This window comes from Notamacropus eugenii, chromosome 2, assembly GCF_028372415.1.
Source record: "Notamacropus eugenii isolate mMacEug1 chromosome 2, mMacEug1.pri_v2, whole genome shotgun sequence".
Lineage (NCBI taxonomy): Eukaryota > Metazoa > Chordata > Mammalia > Diprotodontia > Macropodidae > Notamacropus > Notamacropus eugenii.
The window spans coordinates 427,030,113-427,054,579 of record NC_092873.1 but is presented as its reverse complement, the minus strand read 5'-3'; the positions used below and the strand labels follow the sequence as shown (position 1 = coordinate 427,054,579).

At 35.9% G+C, this 24,467-nt stretch overlaps 1 protein-coding gene across 7 annotated transcripts in view; it reads left to right on the top strand.

Annotated features, from left to right (window-relative positions):
• Nucleotides 1–24,081, top strand: part of RCOR3 (REST corepressor 3) — a 52,899-nt gene extending 28,818 nt beyond the window's left edge. For 5 of the 7 annotated variants that reach the window (XM_072647919.1, XM_072647918.1, XM_072647921.1 and 2 more), the window contains 3 exons: nucleotides 5,551–5,608; nucleotides 20,558–20,799; nucleotides 21,242–24,081. In XM_072647919.1, coding sequence (XP_072504020.1) covers nucleotides 5,551–5,608; nucleotides 20,558–20,799; nucleotides 21,242–21,586 — 645 coding nt within the window. In that variant the 3' untranslated portion in view covers nucleotides 21,587–24,081. The remainder of the gene's footprint in view (nucleotides 1–5,550; nucleotides 5,609–20,557; nucleotides 20,800–21,241) is intronic. The other 2 variants (XM_072647924.1, XM_072647923.1) reach the window with 1 other exon arrangement.
• Nucleotides 24,082–24,467: the final 386 nt, after the last annotated feature.

Below are 24,467 nucleotides of genomic sequence, written 5' to 3'. Positions count from 1 at the left end.
TTCCTCACTCACATGGATTTGTAGCACAGAAAAGAAGCCTAGTGTGTAAAGAAGACCTAAATTATTGTGCATGCCCTGATTGTGTACTAGGGAAGTAACTTAAAATTAAAATTATAGATATTTTTACTAGGTTTCTGCTTTCCTTTTTTTTTTTTTAAAAAAAAAAGTCCTTTTGGATACTTTTAAAGGATAATTTTAATATGTGAAGCCACATTTTTAGGGAAATAGCGTAGAAATATTAGAGTTAAAATTAGTTTGCAGTTTGAATATTTAATCCATTCAGTCCTTTCTGAAGTCTAGATTCTTATTTTTTTCACCAGAAACAAATTTTTAGTTTAAGTTTATTTATTTTTAGTTTTCAACATTCATTCCATAAGTTTTAAATTTTCTCCCTCTCCTCTCCCCAAGATGGCATGCAATCTGATATAGGCTCTACATATACATTCCTCTTAAATATATTTTCATATTAGTCATGTTGTACAGAAGAATTAGAATGAGTGGAAGGAACCATGAGAAAGGAAAAAAACAAAAAAGAAAACAGTCTGCTTCACTCTGCATTCAGACTGCATAGTTCTTTCTCTGGATGTAGAGATCATTTTTCCATCATGAGTCCTTTGGGATTGTTTTCCGGACCTTGCATTGGTGAGAAGGGCTAAATCTATCAAAATCAGTCATTACACAATGTGGCTGTTACTGTGTACAGTGTTCTCCTGGTTCTGCTCACTTCACTTAGGATCAGTTCATATAAGTCTTTCCAGTTTTTCACTAGAAACAGTTTTTAAATGGGATTTTTATGTTTTGTAAAATGGAAGTGTGAATGCTTTTTGACATAATCTTTCTAGAGAAGACAGCATTAATGAGCCTTTAAGAGACTCCTTTGCACCTGAAACTAATATGCTTGTTCTTCTTAATTTTAATAAGATTTTCCTAGATTCAAGTTACAAAGGTATTTGGATGGAAATTATAGGATTCAGTGATATGTCCCATCAAACTAATTCAAGGAGAAGAGGTCTTTAAGTTTTGTTTATGGGCTAGATCTATGATTTCTTTGGTATAGGGAATGCTCAGTAAGGACATACCTACCAACAAAAGGACATCTCTTTTGCCACTTACAGTATTATAGATAACTGAAAAGTGGAGTGATTTTTCCCATAGTCACCCAGCTAGTATGTGTCAGAGGTAGACTTGAACCCAGGTCTTCTCAATGCTAAGGTCATCTCTCTCTTCACTGCACCATAGTGCATCTCAAGTCATTATGAGGAAAGGTTTTACATCGGTCATCAAAAGTGCTAAGCGGTAGACTACTTGTTTGATTTTTATATTTAATACTCGTATGTCATTCCAAACTCCACAGTTTCACAGATTACTCTAGCAACATATAATACTGATAGCTGGTGCGTAATGACGCTACGCTTGTATAGCTCTTTGCAGTAAAAATGACTGTCACAAGGGTTACTCCTTTGAGCCTCACAACACCCTTGTGAGGCAAGAGAGGCAAAAGGTGGCGTCACCATTTTATAGAGAAGGAAATGGAGGTTTAGACAAGTGCTTTGTCTAAGGTCAAATGTCTAAGACACTAATAAGTGTCTGATAACCTGACATTTATTCCTGGATCCAGAGACCTAGATAGAAGTCTCTGGACTGGATAATGTAAGTAACTTTGCAAAGTTACTTGAAAGTGCTATATAAATTCTGGCAGCTGCCACTATCAATGAACACATAAGTGCTTCTTCTATCATACCATAGCGTAGTTCTTTTTTGCCCCCAGAAAGTTAAATAGTAAAAGATTGATGTTGTAGGATCTATAATATCACATTGTAATGTAATAATTTTTTAAAATTACCATCATTTGTGATATTCAGGAGTTACCCAACTTTTATGATTTTGGATTTTTGTTCGTGTTCTTGAGGTTTGGAAAATATTGGTCAAAATGAAACAATAGAAATGTTAATATTAATAACTCACCACAAAGTGATGTTCGAATGGTACTTTGGAATGGATTCACAAATTTTATATGACCCAAAAGAAAATATCCAGAACAATATAGTAAGGTTAATCTTGATATATGACATAAAACCTTTCCTGTTGCTTTTCTAAAAAAAAACCAGTGATTTGTCCAAAGTTACATAGCTAGATAATAGTAGGTAATAATATAGTGCTTCATATATGCCAAGTACTCTGCTAAGTGCTTTACAATTATTACCTCTTTTGATCCTCACAACCATCCTGCTCGGGAAAAGGGGGATGTGAGAGAGTAGGTGTTATTATGATTCCCATCTTACAGATGAGGAAATTGAGGCAAACAGAGGTTAAGTGAGTCACCACAGCTACCAGGTGCTTGAGGCTGGATTTGAGCTTGGGTCTTCTTGACTTCAAGTGCAAGACTGTGTCCACTACACCACCCAGTGGTCTGTTCCTTGAATAGAACATGCGTGGGAACAGACTCCCTGACTGGAGTTGGTAGATGATGAAGGTTTTGAGAGGACAGCATCTGGGGTGTGCTTCGAAAAGTTAGGATTAGATTAGAAACTAAGAAAGAATCAACTTGTATGGGGCAAGCATTAAGATGAGCCTGACTGATGAAAGGGTTTGTCTTGGAGAGCAAAAGGAAATAAAGCTGGAGTAATAAGGTAGGCAAAATTTTAGAGGACCTTGAGAACCAGGCTATGAAAATCAAATGTAATAGGGAGCAAATATAGTTTTGTGAATGTGGGAATGATCTCACTAAAAGAATGTTTTAGGAAGATTAAAGTAACATCGCTTTTTAGCTGTGGGAACATGGGCATAAAGCTTTTCAGTTACTTAGTTTTTCATAAGTAGATAGGTATGATACTTATTCTGCATACTTAGTGTTGTAGGGAAAAGTATTTCATAAACCTTGTAAGTGTGTTATCATTATTTATATCATAGATTCAATAACAATATTGCAGAATGGAGAAGATGCGACTCCAAAGGCATTTCAAAGGAAAAATAAATAATATTTCAAATTCAACAGATATTAAGTACCTATTATGCATATGGCCTTGTGCTAGGTGTTGGAAACATGTGGATATTTGGGAAGGAGGACTTGAAATTTTGCCGACATGGAGAGCTCTTGGTCTGCTAACTCCTTCTGCTAGAGGAGATCACAACCTGTCTGTGACTTAGAAAATAGATCCTACAGAGTTAATAGAGGCATACAGTGGTTGTAACTTAATAAAGGTCAGACAACTAGTAAGTGTTAAACTGGATTTGAGCCCAAGTCTTCCTGATTCGAAGCCTACAGCAAGTCGTATGGATAGAAAGACCAAAAAAGTGAGTTTCTCTCACTTCAAGAAGTGTCAACTACTAGATTCTTCTGGCTTTGTTAACAGATTTAGATCTAATAGATGGTAAAGAGGAAAGAGGAGGGAGCTGAATGGTGATCAGAATATCTTGTCCTGGTAGATTTAGGGAAATGGTGATTCCACAGACAGAATAAAAGAAGGCAAGCTGGTTTGGGGGGGGTGACAAGGAGAGAAAGTAAATTTCATAGGACTGTTACATGGACTCTTTCGATGAAAAATATGTTTGGTTGAAAAAATTTTGAGAGGTGACGTGGCATAATGGATAAAGAACTGGCCTTAAAGCCAGGAAGACCTGGATTCAAATCCTATCTTTGACAGATCCTGGCCTTGTGACTTTTGGGTAGGTCACCCAATCCCTCTGTGCTCAGGCAGCTCTCAGAAAGTCTAAATTGCATAGAAAGTGCCAACCTACATTGGTAGAGGGAGTTTCCTTATACCAATGAAATGATAGATTTGATTGCCTCTCACTAGTGAAATTATTATTTTAAAAATGCTAGTATTTCAAAGTATGATTCATTATTTAAGAGCCTACTCCTGATAGGAATACCAAGCTAAGCATAAAAATGCTATTTAATTTCAGATTTGAAAATTTATAACCGTTGTATAATTTCGAATTAAATTTCAAAACTTACACAATAACAATTAATGTATAGCTACTCATTAACTTCCAGGAAGCCTCTGGTTGTTCTGTAAATCATGTAAATCATTTGTCACTTTTCTACTCAACCATTCTCCCTTCTCCCCTAGTCATCTTATCTTCCCTTGATTCATTACAGGACCTCTCCCTCCTGCCCCTGAGTCTACTCTACCTCCCATTCTCTTCTTGCTACTTTCCTTTAACTGGTGCAGTTGTACAACCTTCTAACTTCTCCCTCAACCCTTGTATTTTTCCCTCTCCCCCATTCAGTTTTCTTCCCTTTCCTCTCCCTAGTTTTTCTTCCTGTCACTTTAATAGCTGCTACATCTCTTACCTTTCTTTCTCCTGTCCTGTTCCACTTTTCACCTCTTGTCCTTTCTGTTCTTCTGAATCCTAATCTCTAAGACTTAAGCCTAATGACTCTTACCATATGACATGATTTGGTTTCTACTCTTTTCCCCCTTTCTCCCTGAAATTAATCCTCTGCCTCTTGTTTGGGAATTTTACTCTTTTCCCACAAGGCTTTTTTCCCCTCCTCTCCTCTATTTCTCCTTCCCTTACAATTCCTAGAATGGTAAAAATTACTTCTTCTGAAAGGCTACCCCTGCCATAAAGCAACTCTGTATTCATAGTGAAGAAGCTGGTATAGGCCCAGCTTACTCACTCCAGAGGCTTCTGGTGCTGTGCAGGAGGTGATAAAGAGTATGAATACTCTCCATCTGCTTTTCTCAGAGAAGTTTCTCTTTCTGCTTTGGCAAAGAATGACCAGACAGTGGCACAGCACAGGAGCCCTTGATCTTTGAAGTTGTCAGTGCTACCCATCTGTCCTTTTCTTTCTGCCCTGATACATATCACCAAAGTTCCTTTAACTGGTCAGCAGGCATTCACTAATTAGGTATATGTTGTATTGCTGAGGCCAGAGTTCAATTTAAGACCATATACATTTGAAATATATTTATAAAATCATAAGAAAGTAATTTTAAAATGTTTACAAGCTTGAAAAATATATCTGTTCTTAAATTGTGTCATGTATGACATATCCTAAAATTAAAGAAATAATTTTAGGACTTAGAGGTTTAAATTTGTACTTGCCCATAGCCCCATCGTTAAATCTGATTTACAGGACTATGCTGATTTGCTTGACTAATATGGGACATTAATTCTATCACCATTAAGTAAAGATAAGTTTGGAATAAATATCAGGAAAACTTGACATAGAAATTAACACCTGATGAGTCCTACACTAAAGAAAGTACCATCTCTTGAGACATTTAAAAAATAGGTTAAAAATAATATCTGAACTCTATAATGGAAAACTAGTAATAGGGTAACCTAATAGATTTTCTCAAGCTTTCATGTCAGTTGCTGCTGCACAGATGTTGACTCAGAATCCTTGTTAGCACATTTCCCAATCAGGGTGGGTAAAAGGTTACTTTTAGAGTATTTTAATTCCTTTTATAAGGAATATCTGAAAATCAAGACTTACAGAAATCTTATGTCTATAATACAAGTAAAAAGTTAAAAATAAGCACTTTGGAAATGTATTTCTTCATGTCCTCATTAGGAAACTTCTCTTTAATTTTGTAGTCAAATCAGAAAATTAATGCCCGTTGGACCACAGAGGAGCAGCTTCTAGCAGTGCAAGGTATATTAAAGATAAGCAGTTATTGTTATTAATAATTATTATCTTTAACTTGGCATGAAAGATAACTACCACAGTTCTTCCCTTCCTTCAGAATGGATCAGAAAGGGGCTCTTGTGTTTATATTGTGCAGATCTGATGATCAGGAGTTCTGTATTCTCCTTCTGGATGTGCTTCTGACTCAGGTGCTAAGCCTATGTGCTTCTTTTTGTCCTGAACAGCATGCAGCACACTTTTAGGACACAACATATAAATAAAACTTCAGTGGTGACAGTCAAGGGCAGCTCATTCAGATGCCCTGTACCCTGCTTCTTCATCCCTGCAGCTGAGTTCATTCATTTTGCATTCATTCTCTGAAAACATACAGTGAAAGTACATTTGGACTGTGATGTGTTGCTTCTCTGATTTATTTACATGGTAGTTATTTCTCCATTTTATAAACTAAGCAGTATAATGTAGGTACTTGTTTACTGTACGTAATACACTTTGTTCAATAGACATGTTACTGGAAAGTCATTTGTAAACTGATTTTTAAAATCCTTATCACAATTTTAAGTGCCTTAAGGAAGATGATTGTTAAAAGAATCATTTAAAATTATTTCATAAAACAGAGTCTTTTTGTAACCTGAATAATCACAGATAGTTAGGAACTGTTATCTCTGAATTTTGAATATAAATTTTTCTTAAAGTGTTATTTGGTCAATGACTGTGTATGTTACCAGGACAGTCTAACTGCAAGGTTTTATCTAAATCTAATTTAAGGGAAGGTTATTTTCCAGTCATAATTTTATCTCATTTACTCCTTCGAATCAACCTAGTATACACACATCTCTGGCAATGACAACCTGTAGGCCCATCTTTTAGTATTTTCTAAGACTCATTAGAGAATCTGCTATGGCAATTGTTTGTGCAGGCATTTCTCAGATTTTAAAATAAGGTAATTGAAGACTGTGTGATGACCCTGGACTTAGATTAGGGAGAGCTGGAACAGGCCAATGCAGTGACACAATGGGAATCTGTGTCACATGAAGATATCAGCCACTCCACTGACCCACCCAGTTATTTCTTAGCCAAAAATAACTTGAACTACTCTCTCTGAGGCCTTGGTTGATGTGGAAGGATTTCCCCAGAATGCCTTTCATCCCTACCCAGTCAGAGTTGGAACTGGTCGCTGTGTTTGAGACCTGCAGTTGTTCCTACTCCAAATTCAGACTGCTGACTAGTGACCCCAGTGTATTTGTCACATGCAGTTGACATATGAGAAAACTACAAAAGCTGACATGTTCAATCAGTCACATATGAAAGTCACACGTTTACCTTCCAAAATTTTTTGTCTTCTTTTAGAGAAAGCCGAGCATATGTATTAAGTAGCTGTTGTTTATGTATTTTGTCTTGAACTTGAAATTTGGTCATTTGTCTTAAGCCTTAGTATTTACAGTGGCTATCTTTTTTTCAAATCACGATGATATCTAACTTTAACAAAGAAGCTTATTTTGAATGGATATTGTTATTCACGTAAAGCTTGTTTTTTTCCCATAAATCATTTAAAGCATCTAAGAATTGAATCCTGGACCTGTAGAATTCATTTACTTAAAGATCTTTGACCTGGTCCCTGATGAAGAATGGAACAGGAAGTGGAAGTTTTTGGATAAGAGCCCTTGGCTCAGTCCAGTGCTAACATACTAACATTTTACTATATATATATGTAATATATATATATTATATATATCACATTTTGATAATCCTTTTTGGAATCTTCCTGCTACATCCTATTTGCGATAGTCTTCACTGAATTTTGTACAAGGTCTTGATTCTTGCTCAGAGCTGAAACAGTGCATGCTGTGTCAGAATGTTTAAATTTCAATCCCAAGTGTGTTCACTGGATACAGTCTTAAAGTTCAGATATTCAAAGAAAAGAATGAAGGATTCACACAATTAAATGCCACTTGAAATTAACAGATTATTACCTCATTGGGTTGTTAGGAGAATCCTACAAGACAATGTCTGAAGTGCTTTGCAGGCCTTAAAGCATTATACAAATGTTAGGTGTGCTTTTTCATTATTATCAACTGTACACTAGAAAGTCATCTTATACTTTATGAAGACCTCAAGTCCTTATAATTACAGCATTTAAGTGGCCTTTAAATTGACATAAAGTATGACAGCAGTTTGCTGAAGGTTATGAATGCTTTTAAGGTTTTACATTTCTTTGCAAATCAGGTTAGACAGCATGTGGACTAATTGTGTGTTGAATAGTAGTTTTGGAGACAGACAAAAATGACATTTTTCCCTTCTTTTCCAAATACTTCAAACATATATGTAGTCCACAAGAGGCTGATTCTGCTAACTGCCTAATCTAATAACAGTGTCATCTGTACCTAGTTCTTACGTGTGGGGTGATTAGATATAACTAGTGTCAATATTTTTGTATAGAGTTTGCCACCTACTATTACCATCTGTGAAAGGGCAACAGATGTTAAAAGATCTTGAAATTATATTGCTATTGCCAATAACCATGTAATTTGGTTGTTCTAGAATCAAGGAAGAGATTTACAACTTTTTTCTTAATAGCTCTCTTCAAAATAACTTTTTGAACCTCATAATATGCTGTTGAAGTCATGTCATAGAGTTAGGCCTTAAATGTTTTCATTTTGTTCTCTTAGGAAAGAGAGAAACTCTCTAAGGTGACTGTTTCTTAAGGAATGAAACTAATTTAAACTGTTATTATTTTTCATGATACCAAAAACTGAACGAAAATTTAGAAGGTATTTGGGTTGGGATTTTTTTTTGTTTGTTTGTTTCATGGAAGTACAGTAAATTACTCTTTCTTTATAATCTGGTTCAAAAATAATTACAAAGATCATTTAAACCATATTTGATCATTTCTTTGCTTATACACATCTGAAATAAATCCTGCTTTCAAATATTTGGTAACATTAGAGTGTGATAGAGTTTTGATATTACTTGCATATGGTTTATTTTCTCCATGTAACTTAAAAGTCCAGACTTCTTAAACTGAAATGTGAAATTACCTTTCTCAGACCAGAAAAACTGTGAACCAGATATTCAGGAAAGTTATAGAGAGGACAACTGTATTTTAATATTTTGTGCCCATCTTAGCCAACATACTATTTCTGCCTAGCTTAAAATGAATACCAAAGAGTCCTGAGGTGATGCCAGAAAAAGGAAGGAGATTTAACAAGGAAAATGCAGACAACTCTCCTGAGATAGGTGCTTAACATTCAACTAAATAATCTTGTTTGGAATATAATCCCTAGCTGATCTGCACACCCATATTTAAATGCCACTTCTAAAATATATTCCAAAGCCAAATATACATGTTTGGTTTGTTCATGCCATAATTTGTTAATGAAGATCATAAAGAATTGATTATATAGATTATTATTAATATTAAGATACTTAACAAGCCTTCATTAGAAAATACCGCTTGTTCCTTATTCTGTTAAGCATTAAATCTAAACAGAATGATAATGCAATAGAAAGATGCTTTTGTTTTTTCCTGAAATTATTGAATTAATCCTTGCCTATTCTTTGTAACTATCTCAAAATTGATTTCTATTCAAGAACAAAAAAGTTAGCTTTTTTTACAACTCAAAATTGTAAACATTTAAAAATTGATAGGATTGTTTTATTCTGTAGTTAATTCTTTGTCTTAAGAGATGAAGGTTGGGGGAGAATAGATGGATTTTTGTCCATGCCCAGCATTAGATAAATCTTCATTTTCAAAGCAAGCACATATTTCTTAAATTCATATATTCTACGGATAAAGTCTACATTGAATGTGTGTGTGTGTGTGTACTAGATCTGTGATTTTATTAATATAGAGAACTCCCCTATGTAATGAGGATATTCCCCTTACCTGTGGAAAGTGATACCTACCCTGCAACTTAGAGTCTTAAGGGTTGTTGGTGACATTGAGTGCTTAAGTGACTTGCCCAGATGCAAACAGCTGATAGATGTCAGAAGCAGGGCTTGAGCCCAATGCTTCTTAAATTTGTGACTGAATCACAGAATTTCAGAGTCATCAGCAACTGTGTAATCCAACCCGCACATGAAAGGAATCCTAACTGTCATGTGATCAGCCTCTACATGAAGACCTTCAAAGAGAGGGAACTGTCTGCCTTTTGAGGTAACCCATCTACTTTGGATGGGCTCTAATCATTAAGAAGTTTTTCCTGACATCAAGTCAAAATTGGCCTCCTTGTGTCTTCTGCCAGAAGAACTCATTCATCCTTCAGCATACAACCCCAAAGACAGCTGTCATCTCACTCCCTACATCTTCTTTTCTCCAGGCTAAAAATACCTATTTCTTTCAACCATTCCTCATATGAAATGAATTCAAGGCCCTTCACCATCACAGTGGCCCATTTGTGGACATTTTCCAACTTATCAGTGTCCTCCTTAAACTGATGAGGTCTAATTAGGGCAGAGTACAATGGGCCCATTTCTTCTGAATTCCTGGAAACTGTGCCTTTCTTAATACAGCCCAAAATTGCATTACCTTTTTTGAGTAATATCAAACTGCAGACTCATTGAGTTTTCGGTCCCCTAAAACTCCCAGTTCTTTTTTCAGAACAGTTTTTTTAACCCCCATCTTGTGTTGGTGATATTGAATTTTTTTTATACTCAAGTGTAAGACTTTCTTTACATTTGCCCTTACCATATTTCATTTTTAATTCAGTCCAGTGCTCTAGCCTTTCAGCATCCTTTTGAATACTGATTTTTGTCATCTGAGATGCTAGTTATTTTTCTCAATTTAGTGTTATCTGCAAATCTCTTTATCCAAGTCATTGATGAAAACGGTAAACCACAGAAGACTGAGCAAGGACCTCTGTGGTACTTCATAGGAGACTTCTTGCCATGTTTACATTAGAATCATTAACAGTTACTATTTGATTTCAGCCATCCAGCCAGTTCTGAATCAGTTTAGTTTCATTATCGTATAGACCACAACTCTTATCTTCTCCATATCAATCTGCCTAAGACACAAAATTTTCAAGTCATTATCAATAACAAATACTTTGCCAAAAGCTTTGGAAAGACCCAGTGATAAAATTGGGGTCAGGGTGTCTGGGTTCAGATCCTGGCTGTGCCACTTCCTACCTGGATAACCTTGGGCAAGTCACTTAAATTGGGGGGGCGGGGAACCTCAGCTTCCTTTTCTGTAAATTGAAGAGGTTGTTTTGTATGACTTCTGAAGTCTCTTCCACCTCTAAATCTGAATTATACGATCTAGGCCAATAATTCTCCAAGCAGAGTCCAGGGACACTAAGGCCTTGTGAGATGATCCTTGAGGTCAAAATAATTAAAACATTTTAATTTCTAATATGGCAAATATTGAAAGATAAACACATAGATAAAAGCTCTTTTGAGTGGTGGTTGGAAGCTTGGTTCTTGGTGTATAAAGGAGTCCTGAGACCAACAAATTTGAGAATTGATCCAGGTGAACTATTTGCACAGGATTCCCCTCATCTGTTTTAGTAATCCAAGCAGAAAAGGAAATGAATGGCCTCTTCTTTATGAAAACTTGATGGCTCTTTGTAATTACTCCTTCCCTCCCTAGAATATTCACCAACTATATAGTGATTTGTTATGTAATTTTCTCAGAAATCTTAGGAAAAATCATGTCCGTTGGCTCACATTCTGTTTTCTAAAAATCTGGACATTTGTCCTTCTTCAGTCTTGTCATGACTTGCCTCCTTTTCTAATATTTTTTCAAATATTAGAGTGGTTTAATCACATCTCCTAGTTTTTCAGTACTCAAGGATTTACTCCAGCTGGGTTAGATGACTGAAATTCTTGAAGGACACAAATAACCATCTTCTTATTCATCTTGGTATCTACTCCCTATTGGTTACTTTGATTGTCATTTCCAGAGCAAACAAGCTAAGTAAGAATTGAGCAGCTCTTCATTATCTCTGATGTCCATTATCATTCCATTTGCCCCCATAGGAAGGTCCTGTGACACACAGCTTCTCCACATTTACTCCTGTAGTTATGTAAAAATGTTTGTCTTCGTCTGTGAGGATCCATTTACAGATATCAGCAATTAAGCTATCTTTTTTTTACATAGTAGGTTCTCATTTAACAGGTCCTTACAATTAGTCAGTATCTGAATAAGAACTAACCCTCTAACATACTCACCAAGTAGTTACCTAGTCTGCTTAAAGACCACCAGCAGGGAAGAATTCTGACTAACTAACTTCCCAGTCAACTCTTTCCACTTCTAGGCAGTTTTTCCATACACCAAGCTATAATCTGCCTCTCTGAAGTTTCAATCATTGCTCCTGATTCTGACCTTTGGATCCAAGTAGAACAAGTGTAATTTGCCCCGCAGATGACAGCCGTGAAGCTGTCTTTGCTCTTCCAGTTTTCTTTTCTCTAAGCATCCCCCAGTTCCTTCACCAGTGGTCGTATGGTGTGATCTAAGAATCCCTTCACCATTTTAGTCATCTTCAAATGAATACACTAGCTCATCGCGATGGCCTTCCTAACATAACAAGCTTTAGGTGCAGATTTGGTTCTGTACCCATCAAATTACCAAAATAATATTTTGTAGAATTAAATAGTAACTTCATTTGGAAGCCTAAAAGAGCACAAATATCAAGGAATGCATTGGTTGAAGAAGTCAGAAAGAGGGTAGCTTGGTGCTACCAGATCTCAAACTCTGCTAACGTAAGGTTAAACTGTCTGGTTATACCTGTCAGTGAAGGACATACAAACAAATGTGTACAGCATTCTGTTAGATAAATTCAGGAACTCAAAGTACTGGGGAAGAAATTTCTTATTCACCTAAAACTATTGAGAAATGGAAAATGAGCTGGTGAAAACTGGAATTATATCAGCATCTTCTTCCATATACCATGATAAATTCCAAGTGGTTGGATGTCAGTATTAAGAAGTCATACCACAAAAAGAAATTAGAATGAAATTTTGATTAAATTTTTCAATAATTATGAAGGAGGGAGCGTATAACCACACAAGTAGGAGAGATGATAAATAAAATTTTATGTTAAAATTTTAAAAGGTTTTGCACAAATAAAATCAAAAAAGATTGCTACCTATTTAATATTTTTTTTAACTTTCCTTTTACCATAATTTCAAGCTAGGAACTCAAGAATATTTCTTTAATTATATTTTATGGTTATGGGATGTTAAAAGGTTGAAACAGCCATAAAGCCATCTGCCTAAGACACAATGTTTTCAAGCCATTATCGATAACAAAGCGTGGAGTCCTCAAGATGGAAAATTTAGTCACATTAATGGTATTTCCAAGAATAACCGTAACTTGTTCCAATGTCCAGTCCTCCTTAAATGTTAAATTTTTTCTGAAACATAAACCCATTATCCCTATAATTGTTGCAATTCAGAAGGGAAATGAAATATCTCTCCCCTGCAGCTCTGTTTTCTTCAATTGTACAAACAATTTAAAGATCACTTTGTGTCCCAAATTTATATTTAAATAATAAAAATTTTATATACCTTCTCAATTCTAAGCTGTAAGTTGTAATCTCTTTGTGGAATAATGTAAATTGAAGTATAGATATTTTTATTTCTATAAAAATAATAGTGTTATCTTTAGTGAAATTATAAAACATTAATCCTGAAAAGGAAAAACAACATTAAAATGTAACATAAATTTAAGCTCTTAAATCAGGCCAGACTATAAATCCTGCTATTCCCTGGTTGTTTTAACTTCCTTAAAAAATGAGATAAAAGAAACATGCTAATAAGACTGCCCAGCCCTTGCCCTAGTGCTCTTCAGTGGCATTCTGAAGACTGTCTCTGAGTTAGCACTCTGCTTGCATGTCAGTAATTATTCGGTGAGCTGTCACCCAGCCTGAAACTAGAGAGAGTATATACAAGTATGCCTGTCCTTCTCTTGAGACTTTCTCACCCTCTTTCCCAACTAATATTTTTGTTTGTAGTTTAACTTAATATTGAATACCAACAATATTTTTCCATTCCATGAAGATATCGCTATTAATTTTTAATACTTTTCTCCTGTATACGCAGTTCAGACGCACAGTGCAAAGTAGTCAACCGTGTCTTCTAACACGACAATGACTCCTGTTAAATATTACCTCCAGCTGTCTTTGATTCCTTTTTTTGTTATTTTTGAGGGAGTTGTCACCAACCTCGCAATTTTTTTCCTCTCTAATTACTGTGACCTTGAACCCAGTAATACTGTTGTCTAAAAAAAACATCATGTACTCCAGTACATACAGGAGGCAGGTTTAATGGAGATGAAAATGAAATTTAGGAACAATATATGAAAGATCACAAGGAAGATAGAAAGGCACAACTGTCTGGATAGGTGTAGCGCCAATGTAATACCTGCAGCAGCCACTATGGATATGCATGCATATTTCCAGGGTAAATTCACAAAATAAAAATTCTCTTCCTCAAAGATGAAACCTAGACATTTATTCAGACACAAGAAAACCAAATCCATCATAGTAACAAAGAAATCTATACACGTTATCTATGCAGAGAGCACGGCCATCCCTAAGCCTTCCCTCTTTAAGGTCTCCCCACAAACAAGCTCCTTTAGGCAAGATTATTCCCTCTCTCACTTATGCTAGCAGCTCTGCTCAACTCTGCCTGCTCTCTCCCAGCTCTGCCTCATATTCTCTTCCTACTGCTCCACCTATTAGGCAGGGTGTTCCTACCATCAGCTCCATGTGACTTGGGCTGTGCACTGGGCCAAATCTCAGAGCAGGTCACACGGGCCAATTAAGGGTCAGAGAACATCTTCAAATTCCCTTCACATTACAGTAGGCTGCAGAGTTGCCCGAGGTAGATCACCAGACATAGTGCAGAATGTAGAAATCTCTGTGATAATGTAGAAAATCTCTATACAACTAATGCTTTTTTTGCACATGTTTCTTAGGGGCATAATAAGATTTAGGGCTAGAAAGGGATCTTAGCATCTTTTGTCAACCCATTTATTGTAGAAATAAGAAGATGAGACCCAGAGATGGGAAAATGACTTGTCCAACGTCATACAAGTAGGAAGCATCAGCAACTATGTGACAACAGGTCTTTTGACTCCAAATCCAGGTCATTTTCTGCTGTGCTTCACTGCTCTCTGATTTAAAACACTACTAGAGAGCTTATGGCCACAGCCACAAAGAAGCCACAGCTGTCCTACCGTATACACCTTCCTTTCCCCTTTCTTGAAGTTTAGAGCTGGGTGTGATGGTACACAGTTCTAATCCCTGCTGCAGAGGTGGTTGAGACTTGAATTTGAATGGGTGTCCAGACTGAGTCTATAGCTAGTTTGGTGAGCTCCTGGAAGAGCCACCATGCTTCCTGAGAAAACTCGGGGGTGCTAGCTTTTGTGCTATTGAGGTATAACCCATGAGTGGCTGTGATACTACCAGCCTAGGTAGAACAGGGAGACTCAGAAAGGAAAGAAGGAAGATTATAGGGAGTGGAAAAAATGTATCGTCCCATCTGTCCACTGTTAGAAATTCAGATTTTCCCATTTGTGCAGAGTGGATTGCATACTCAGAATTGCCAAATGATTGTTTTGGGCCCAACACTGGTCAAGGGAGAGAAACAAAAAGGGAATTTTCAAACCTGCCAAGCAGTAAAAACCTCATGATTTACAGAGTCGGTCAGTTGCCACAATGAAAAAAGATTATTTTAAAAAACCCAAACTTACTGCCTTGAACATGCTTGCCCTGTGTGTATGTGTGTGTGTGTGTGTGTGTGTGTGTGTATAAGTTTGTCAAAGACCACTTTGCACCGCTCTCGACATGCAAGTCATCACCCACGTGATGTCATTGGTCCTCTTAAAAAATGAAGGGTGAACAGCAATAATAATATGATTTTATAAAGGGCAGCAAGGCGAAGAGTACTGAGACGGCCTTGGAGTCAAAACGGCCTGGGTTCAATACCTGCCTCTGGCAAATACTGGCTGCATGAGCCATCATTTGATATTCCAAGGCAACTATTTAAGGCTTTAACTAGTAAAAATCATTGCAGTTGTGCAGTGGGAGAAAGAATTTTCTTCGTACCAGTCTGGAGCAAAGCAAAATATTTTTTAAAAACCAAATATATAGATTTTAAACATTTTTTTAATGCAAGAGATATTTTCATCTTAAGTAATTTATACTGTGATTTTATTGGTTAATGATATTTTGTTGGTTCATGATAGCATTAAATGTAGGTATAGGTTTCTTCACCTTCAACCTTCACCCTCCTCAGCCCACCAAAATGTGATTTTTTTTCTTTTACCTCAAAAAGGGAAACCAGAATGTTAGGCAGTTTCCTTATAGTTTTCAAGGAATTTTTAAAAATCTAGGCTTATCTTTAACCCTTGACATGTTTATAATTTGTTTTAGTGTTCTGTCCATTTTTTTTAGTGGCTATTGATAGTAAATCTGTTTGTCCTATGAGTGGGAAGTTGAACTAAGAAGCCATCTTAGCCAAACCGGCCTAAGTTTTATACTTCTATGAAAATGTTGTTAATTCAGACATTTTGTATAGCCCCTTTAACTGAGGCGTAGATAACACTCTCATCAGTATTTCAACACTAAAGGGTGGATCCTTTACCAGGTACAGCTTGGAACTGAGGCTCTTCTGGCTTTTTGTTCAAGCAAGTTGCTTCCCAATACTGCCTACCCTCCTGTTTGGGTTGCCCTACTAACCAAAGTGGCAAATTCTCTTCAATTTTGCACTGTGCTGGACACAAGGGATATATAAACAAAAATGAAACAGTCACTTTCCTCAAGGAATTTGTATTTCATTGGCAGAGCCAACATGGTTATTTTCTTCACTAGAGAAGCAGTCTATCCTAAGTCTGTCCAGGAAAAGAAGATTGATTTACAAAATATGAGAGGGTCATTGATTAGAACTAGTTTATAGTCTAATCCCACTTAGGCATTGTTGGACCTGGAATCTTCAGGTTTCTTCTAAACATAAGTTCAGAGTTGAATTTCATTTTGTGACTAAAGCCTGCTACTGAGCATGCATGGAGGAAACTATGAAGTCATTTAGCATCCTCTCCATTTTATTTCATTTATGGTTTAGCAGAGACTGGGAAGGGAAACAGAAGGAAACTTTGCACAAAAAGTTTATTTGACTCATTTTTTTCCTTTGCTAAAAGATAGTCAACAAGGATTGTATTGATCACTACAGACTCAACCATATGAAGTATTTAGAAAAACTGATATATCATTGAAATTTACCGTGAAAGTGGGAAGAGACTGATATGTGGGGGAAAAGGAAACATACAAACTCTTAACCTTGTGCCTAGGGCACAAGGTTTGACCCAACTGAAATCCCATTCACCCATAAGGTGTCGGGAGGATCTGGGAACTACTGATGTGAACAAGTAGCTGTTTGGGTTTTGAAAGCTTGAAGAAGTCGTTTCAAGGGAGAGAAATCAAAAAGTTAAACAATAGCTTAGTGGTGTACACGTAAGTTCGGTTTTGTGTATGAATAGTTGGCATTGTGGTAGTAGTGGTATTATTAGGCTGGTAGACAGCAGACCTTGGCTTAGTCCTGAATTCATGCAACAGTACTTGAAGTGCAGAATCTTTGCCTGGTTGTGGCTCTTGAAATTCTGAAAATTAGTATATTCTATTGTCAGGAATCTTGGCCTTCCCTCTTTTGTAGATTAGGACTCCTACCAGCATGATGCTACAATGATAGGAGAATGTTAAGTAGCTTCTAATTAGTAGCCACTTTATTATGACCACCTCCCGTTTTACTGGTAAACATGGCATTAATATATAACCTTTATTAAAGAAATACTTTGAAGAAATAAGAAGATGCATCTCCTTTCTTTGCAGAAGTTGGGGGAGAGAAGATCTGTTTGTGGAACGCTATGAAGACTCATTTCTGTTTTTTTGTTACAAGGAATGGGATGAGGGAGGGAGGAAGGGATATATTTGTAAATAATGATGTAAGAACAAAAGCCATCAATCATGTAAAAAAAACTGATGCTTTGCATGACCATTAAGTAGCTGCAACACATGTATACAAATGTACTAATCATACACTCCATTATTTTAGCACTGAATAAAACACTAATACAGACTACATTATACCCAGACTCATAACTTCTTAAAAGATTCTAAGAGAAATCAGTTGATGAAAGTAAAGGCAATTTAAACATTTTATCAAAAGGTTTAAACAGATTTAAAAGTTTAAACAAATAGCAACTTTTCATTAGATAAATGCCATTGTATTTCTCCTGTTTCCATTTTAGATCTTGCTAAAATGTATAGTTCTCAAACCCTAAACTATATTTTGTATACATACACACACACACACACACACACACACACACACATATACACACATATACACATGCCATTTACAAAAAGGAAGTGCATAATAGGGTGTGAAGCTACAAAGTTCCAGTGCTTTCAAGTAGTATTTTATACCCACCGGAGTCAAGAACAGTGTGGCATTTACTCTACAGTATTAAGAGTTTGGGTATCCAGGTGGCTCAGTGGATAGATCTCTGGGCATGGAGTCAGGAAGACCTGAGTCAAATCCAACCTCAGACATTTACTGACTATGTGACCCTGGGCAAATTACTTGACTTCTGTTTGCCTTAATCCAGTGGGGAAGAAAATGGCAAACCACTTCAGTATCTTTACCAAGAAAACCCTATGGATAGTGTGGTACTCCGGTCGCAAAGAGTCAGACGTAACTAAGTAATTGAACAACAACAAATCAAAAACTTATTTTTCCTACAACTATTAAGCTTAGTTTTATTTTTCACTTATGACTAATTTTTGCTTACGTTGGATTCATAAGCCCTTCCAGCTTGATTTTTATTACTTTCATTCTTTCCTCTTTCATTACTAAAATTCTGGTTCCTGTGAATGTGGCTACCAACTGAGGAGACCAGATTATCTGATTTTTTTTCTCACTTGAATTGAATGCCCTTCTTCATGATGCTTCCATCTTGAAAATGAATTAGTGCTACTAGGTCTATATCCCAATGAGATTATTAAAAGGAGAAAAAGACCTACATGTGCAAAAATATTTATAGAACTCTTTTGTGGTGGCAAAATATTAGAAATTAAGGGGATGCCCATCAGTTGGGGAATGAGTCAAATTGTGTTATATGAGTGTAATGGAATACTGTTGTGCAATAAGAAATAATGAACAGGCAAATTTTAGAAAGACTTGTACAAACTGATGCAAAGTGAAATGAGCAGATCCAAGAAAACATTGTACACAGTATCAGCAACATTGTGTGATGATCAGCTGTGAAGGACTCAACCCTTCTTAGCAACACAGTGTTTCAAGACAAGTACCAGGGACTCAGGAAAGAAAATGCTACCCCACATCCAGATAAAGAACTGATGATTTTGAATGCAGATTGAAGCATTTGTTTTTACTTACTTTATTCTTTTTTTCTTTTGATCTGTTTCTTCTTTCATAACTGTGACTAAATATGTTTGTAAACATATGGAAATGTTTTACATGATAGCACATATATAACATATCAGATTACATACAATTTTAGGAAGAGGGAAGGGAAGGAGCCCAAAATACTCTAAACATGAATGCTAAAAATTGTCTTGACATGTAATTGGGGGGAAATAACCATTTAAAAAAATTTAATGACATAGTGAACTTATTCTTAATTTTTTAAACATTTTTATCTAAAGTTTTGAGTTCCAAATTCTATCCCTCCCCCTCCCTGATACAGTAAGCAGATATAGGTTACATATGTGCAATTATGTATGACATTTCCATATCAGTCATTTTGCACAAGAAGCCTTGAATAAAAGAAAAAAATGAAAGAAAGTGAAAAATAGCATGCTTCAGTTTGTATTCAAACAATATCAGTTCCTTCTCTGCAGGCAGATAGTATGTTTCATCAGAGTCCTTTGGGATTGTCTTGGATCATTATATTGCTGAGAATAGCTAAGGTATACGTAGTTCTTCATTGAACAATATTGCTGTTACTGTGTACGGTGTTCCCTGGTTCTGTGAACTTATTTTGAAAAGATAAAATTCCTTAGTTGTAGATAATGCTAGAAAAATAATCAAGTCAGGGCCCAACAATAATGGATTCATAAGTACATAAATTTTAATTTTATTATCCCCTGTTGTCATATAAAACTTCCTTAATGGAAAATACACTTTACCATACACATATATAGCAGCTTATTTTTTTAAAAAAATTCTATTGGTGGCACTCCCGTGTATAATTGGAGAGACCAGCAACTGAGCAGTAGTCAAAATTACTGTCTTAAATTTTATATCTAGGAATCCTTTGTGGGCACAGTCTACAGATTTGCTTAGATGTTTTAAAGTCTTGCTTTCAAGATTATGGTTGTTAACATTCATAACTTAGTACAATGATGATTTAATAAATGTTTTCTTATTATAATAACAAACCTTTACATTTAAATTCTGAGCACCACCACCTTTTTTTTCTTTTTTTCTCATAATACACCAATGGTAAAAGTATATATTAGTGTGCAAAATAGCAGTAAAATGAAAACATAAATTATTTCCTGAGAGGAAAACTCAGACTAGACATTTAGTGTTTTTAGGTATGATGACGTGGCCGACTCCTATCTGAGTTTGTTTATAATGTTGCTCAGATTTAGCTGACTGCCCTGGCTATGAGGGGGGAAAAAGTGAACGTGGCATTGATGATGAAGCAAAGAATTCAGTATTTCACAGTAAATAAAGTGCATTTTGAAGCTCAAGGGAGAGGATTGGATAAAAAACTGAATATTTAAAGATTGGTAAGTTGCAAATGTTTAGTATAAGTCCAGAAGCTGGCTGAAAGTTAAGTAACATAAAACTTTTCATCTCATGACCCTGGCTTAACAAATGAGATTTATCAACGCTGGTATCTTGTATGTGTGCATGATGTATAGTACACAAAGCTCTCCTTATCGATTGTTCCTTCACAGGTGTATTATTTACTTTGCCTTCCAGGTGTCCGCAAATATGGTAAAGATTTTCAAGCTATTGCAGATGTAATTGGCAACAAGACTGTTGGCCAAGTGAAGAACTTCTTTGTAAACTACAGGCGTCGGTTTAACTTAGAGGAGGTATTGCAGGAGTGGGAAGCAGAACAAGGAACCCAGGCTTCTAATGGTGATGCTTCTACCTTAGGGGAGGAGACAAAAAGTGCTTCTAATGGGCCGTCAGGAAAGAGCACTGATGAAGAAGAGGAGGTGTGTTTGTCTATGAGATCTGAGCTAATATGAGTTGAGGAATAGCATTCCGTGTGGTGTACCATAAAAATTTATCAGGGGACTGGCAAATGAGCATGAAAGGTTGACAATACACTTACCCGGTGGTACCTTGCTTGTGACTGTTGAGTCGTAATGACATGCAGAGAACTGATTGTGGAAGATTGGAGAGTGTATTGTCCTTTCATAGTCTTATTTTTATTTCCTCTGTTAAGATCATTTACTAATAAAGATGCTTGCCTGGTAGCTTCATTGCTTTTTTGTTTTTGTTTTGATTTTATTTAAAAAATAAATACATAAAACTTGCGCTTCCAACAAATGCAGGTATTATGTTTTTTGTATTTTCTGTGATGTTCCAAACTATATTTTATTGGGTTCTGCAGGGACTGGCATTTCATGAAGATATTTGTTTCCTTTCCTGTAGGCACAGACCATTCAGACTACCCAGTCTCTGGGCCCATCACCTCCTGCCCCAGCTTCCACTCCAACTCCAGCAGCCCCCATTGCCACTCTGAACCAGCCTCCACCACTGCTTCGTCCAACACTTCCTGCTGCCCCAGCTCTCCATCGGCAGCCTCCGCCACTGCAGCAGCAGGCCCGCTTCATTCAACCTCGGCCAACTCTCAATCAGCCTCCCCCACCTCTCATTCGCCCTGCTAATTCCATGCCTCCCCGTCTAAACCCAAGACCGGTGTTGTCAACAGTTGGTGGCCAACAGCCCCCATCGCTGATTGGAATTCAGACAGACTCACAGTCTTCGATGCATTAAGGAAATGAACTTGTGCAGAGCTGCAGTAACCTCTGATCCCACCGATACGGCAATGTTCATCTGGCTGTTGAAAAAGAAAGGAAGGGGCAGACCTTTCTAAATATTGAAGCAGAAGGTTTCAAAGTGAGGCTGTAAGTTGCAGTGGAACATCATAAGTGAACATCTACAAAATTTTTCAGTGCACCAGACTAAAATATTACACAACGTGAAGCCTCCAATTAGCCCTTTTTTCTATGAATATTTGTTCGAGGAAGTTTCCCACAAACAAAAAAAATAAGATTGTGTTCTGTGCACCAAGGTTGTTTGATTTTTACTGTATTTATTTTACTGAAGTTCTTTGTATTCCAACCTCTTTATATTCAAAGTTCATAGTATAAGAATATGTCTATTTAGGAATTGTGAAAACTCCATGGACTTTGAAATTAACATGGAGTTTGGCTTTTTTTTTTGTTTGCTTTCTCAATTTAATTTTTAAAAAAAATATTTTCCTATGTTAGGAGTGAAAGAATAAATAGCCTGCATTTTGTTTTTTGGCAAATGTTCTATGAGAAATAGTACAATTCAATGCACCTTTAAGAAAATGCAGCAGCTTGACTTTTTTTTCCTCCAAAAGACATTGCATTCTTTCTAATGGAAATTTGGGATATATACGTATGTGTGTCCATATGTATATATCTGTGCCTTCCTTCGAAAGAAAGCAATTTAATTAATTGCAAAGCAATTACATGAAGCCACAAAGAATGTACTGAATTTATTCCTCTTAAGTGATGTTGGGTCTTAATACAAATTTGAATTCCTCATTTAAAGGTTATTGACCTATCATCCACTATAAGAGAGCTTACTACCAGTATTGGAGTGATTCCTTTTACTTTTCCTTTTAAAATGAGGATATAATCTGTTAAGGTATAATGTCTTTGTTTAATTCCTTTCAAAACAGAAATTATTTTAAGAACTTTTTTTCTAGATTGTTAAATGCTACATGCTTTAAACCAATAGTTGCATGTAACAGTTACTATTTGGAAACTATAGAAGAGAGTATTATTTTATCAATTATGTGAAGATGGTGGCTATGAAAAGTTAGCTTTTTGGAATTTGGGTTTTCTGAACTAAAAATTACCCTCCTCTCATGTCATATGTTTTATCTTTAATGTTTTATTGATGAGTCTCCAATGTGCTATTTAGATGCATCTGTGAGTGTTCTTGTAACTCTTGAGTTTTGTCTAGGACTTAATCATCAAAATTATTTGTTTAAAAATTAAGAATTTGATATGTGCTATCTAAAGATATATTATATATATGTTCATCAGTTGTGCTGTTAACTAAAATAGAAGTGCTGAGAGCCCTTGTGTTAAGGCACCGCTATCTGTAACCTTGTCCGTACACTATGTAAATGATCAAGCACCTGCAAAGTGCTGTATAGCACCATGAGATGAGAGATAGTATTTCAGCAATCACAGTTTTGATACAGAAATTTTTACTTCATTATTGGAATCATGACATGAACAGGGATGGGCTTCTTGAATGCTATTATAGTGGAATTTAAGGTTAAATTTCTAATTTTTAGGCTTAAATGCATTCTCATAGCATAATTTCTTTAGCCGATTCAAAAACAATTCCCACTCCTTACTTATGTTATAGACAGCTGATTTTTCCTGACATATTGGAATAGTATCCCCATTGGGATACTTCAATTGCTTGAAGCCAGTCTAAATTTTCCTGATTAGTTTTGATGCTAAAATGTTACTACTGCCTTCAACATGGGCCTTCAAAGTACACCTAGAAGCAGTTTTCCCGAATACTAGAACTTTTTCAAGTAGTGCCAGTTTCTGACTATTGACTAAAATTTATTGACTGAATATAACTCCCGACCTAAAAGGACCAGATAAAATCTAACTGGTCTCCCAATGCTTAATTTTCAAAAATCCACTTAGAGCATTTTGAATTTAAAATAACTTGGAGACTGTTACAGTGTCTTACGGGAAGGTATCTAAAGTATTTTTTTTAAGTATTTAGATTGACTCTCACAAATGTGCACACTATGTCTTTGCAGCCTTTTTTTTGTCTTGTCTCTTGTCAGTAGAACTTCAGTATACAGTATGTGGGGTATGTCAGTAAAGTTGGTCAACACCAGCATTTATCAAGCTTTTTAGTACTTTGTGATTCAGTTAAAATCTGTTCTCTCCCAGACTTGGGCCAAGGTGCTGTATCTGAGGGATGTGCAGTAATTTGATTTACATACATTAGAGCACATAGTAGGGAAATCTTAGCTTCCGTAGTAACATGACAAATGTATATAGTGAAATGTCTTTTTATTGTGTGCTTTGCATATTATGTAAATACTTTGCACGTCTCCCCCCACTCCCATCCCCTTTCTTCTTCTTTTTTTCTTTTTTGTTCTTTATTTCTTTTCTTTTCTGTTTTTGGTTTAAGCAGTGTTTGGCCTCTAAAGAGTGATATGCTTGCTGCTTAATCAAAGGATTAAAAATTTAAAGAAGTCTGTGTCTTCTATTTTATGTAATTTAACACTATGTGAATGAATTAGGACCTTTTTACTGTGAAACTTTATATTAAGGAAAGACTTAGAAATATCTAAAATTTCCATTTTTGTTCATTTCAGGGTAAAACATTTTGAAAGCTACATAACTTTGGTGACTTCTAAGAAGTCACTAAAGTATTTTTTCTTCTTATTTAAAAAAATAAATGACATGTTGACGCCTCTAATAAATGTAACAAGTTACATAGTCTGCATGTTTTATCCTCAATGTGACTGGATGAGGAAATTTAACTTTTTTTTCAGTTTTTTAGTTGTTAAGCTAGCAGATACAAAAGTACAAAAACAGGCTTTAAAATCAAGTTGAACAATCTTAAGGTTAATAGAACA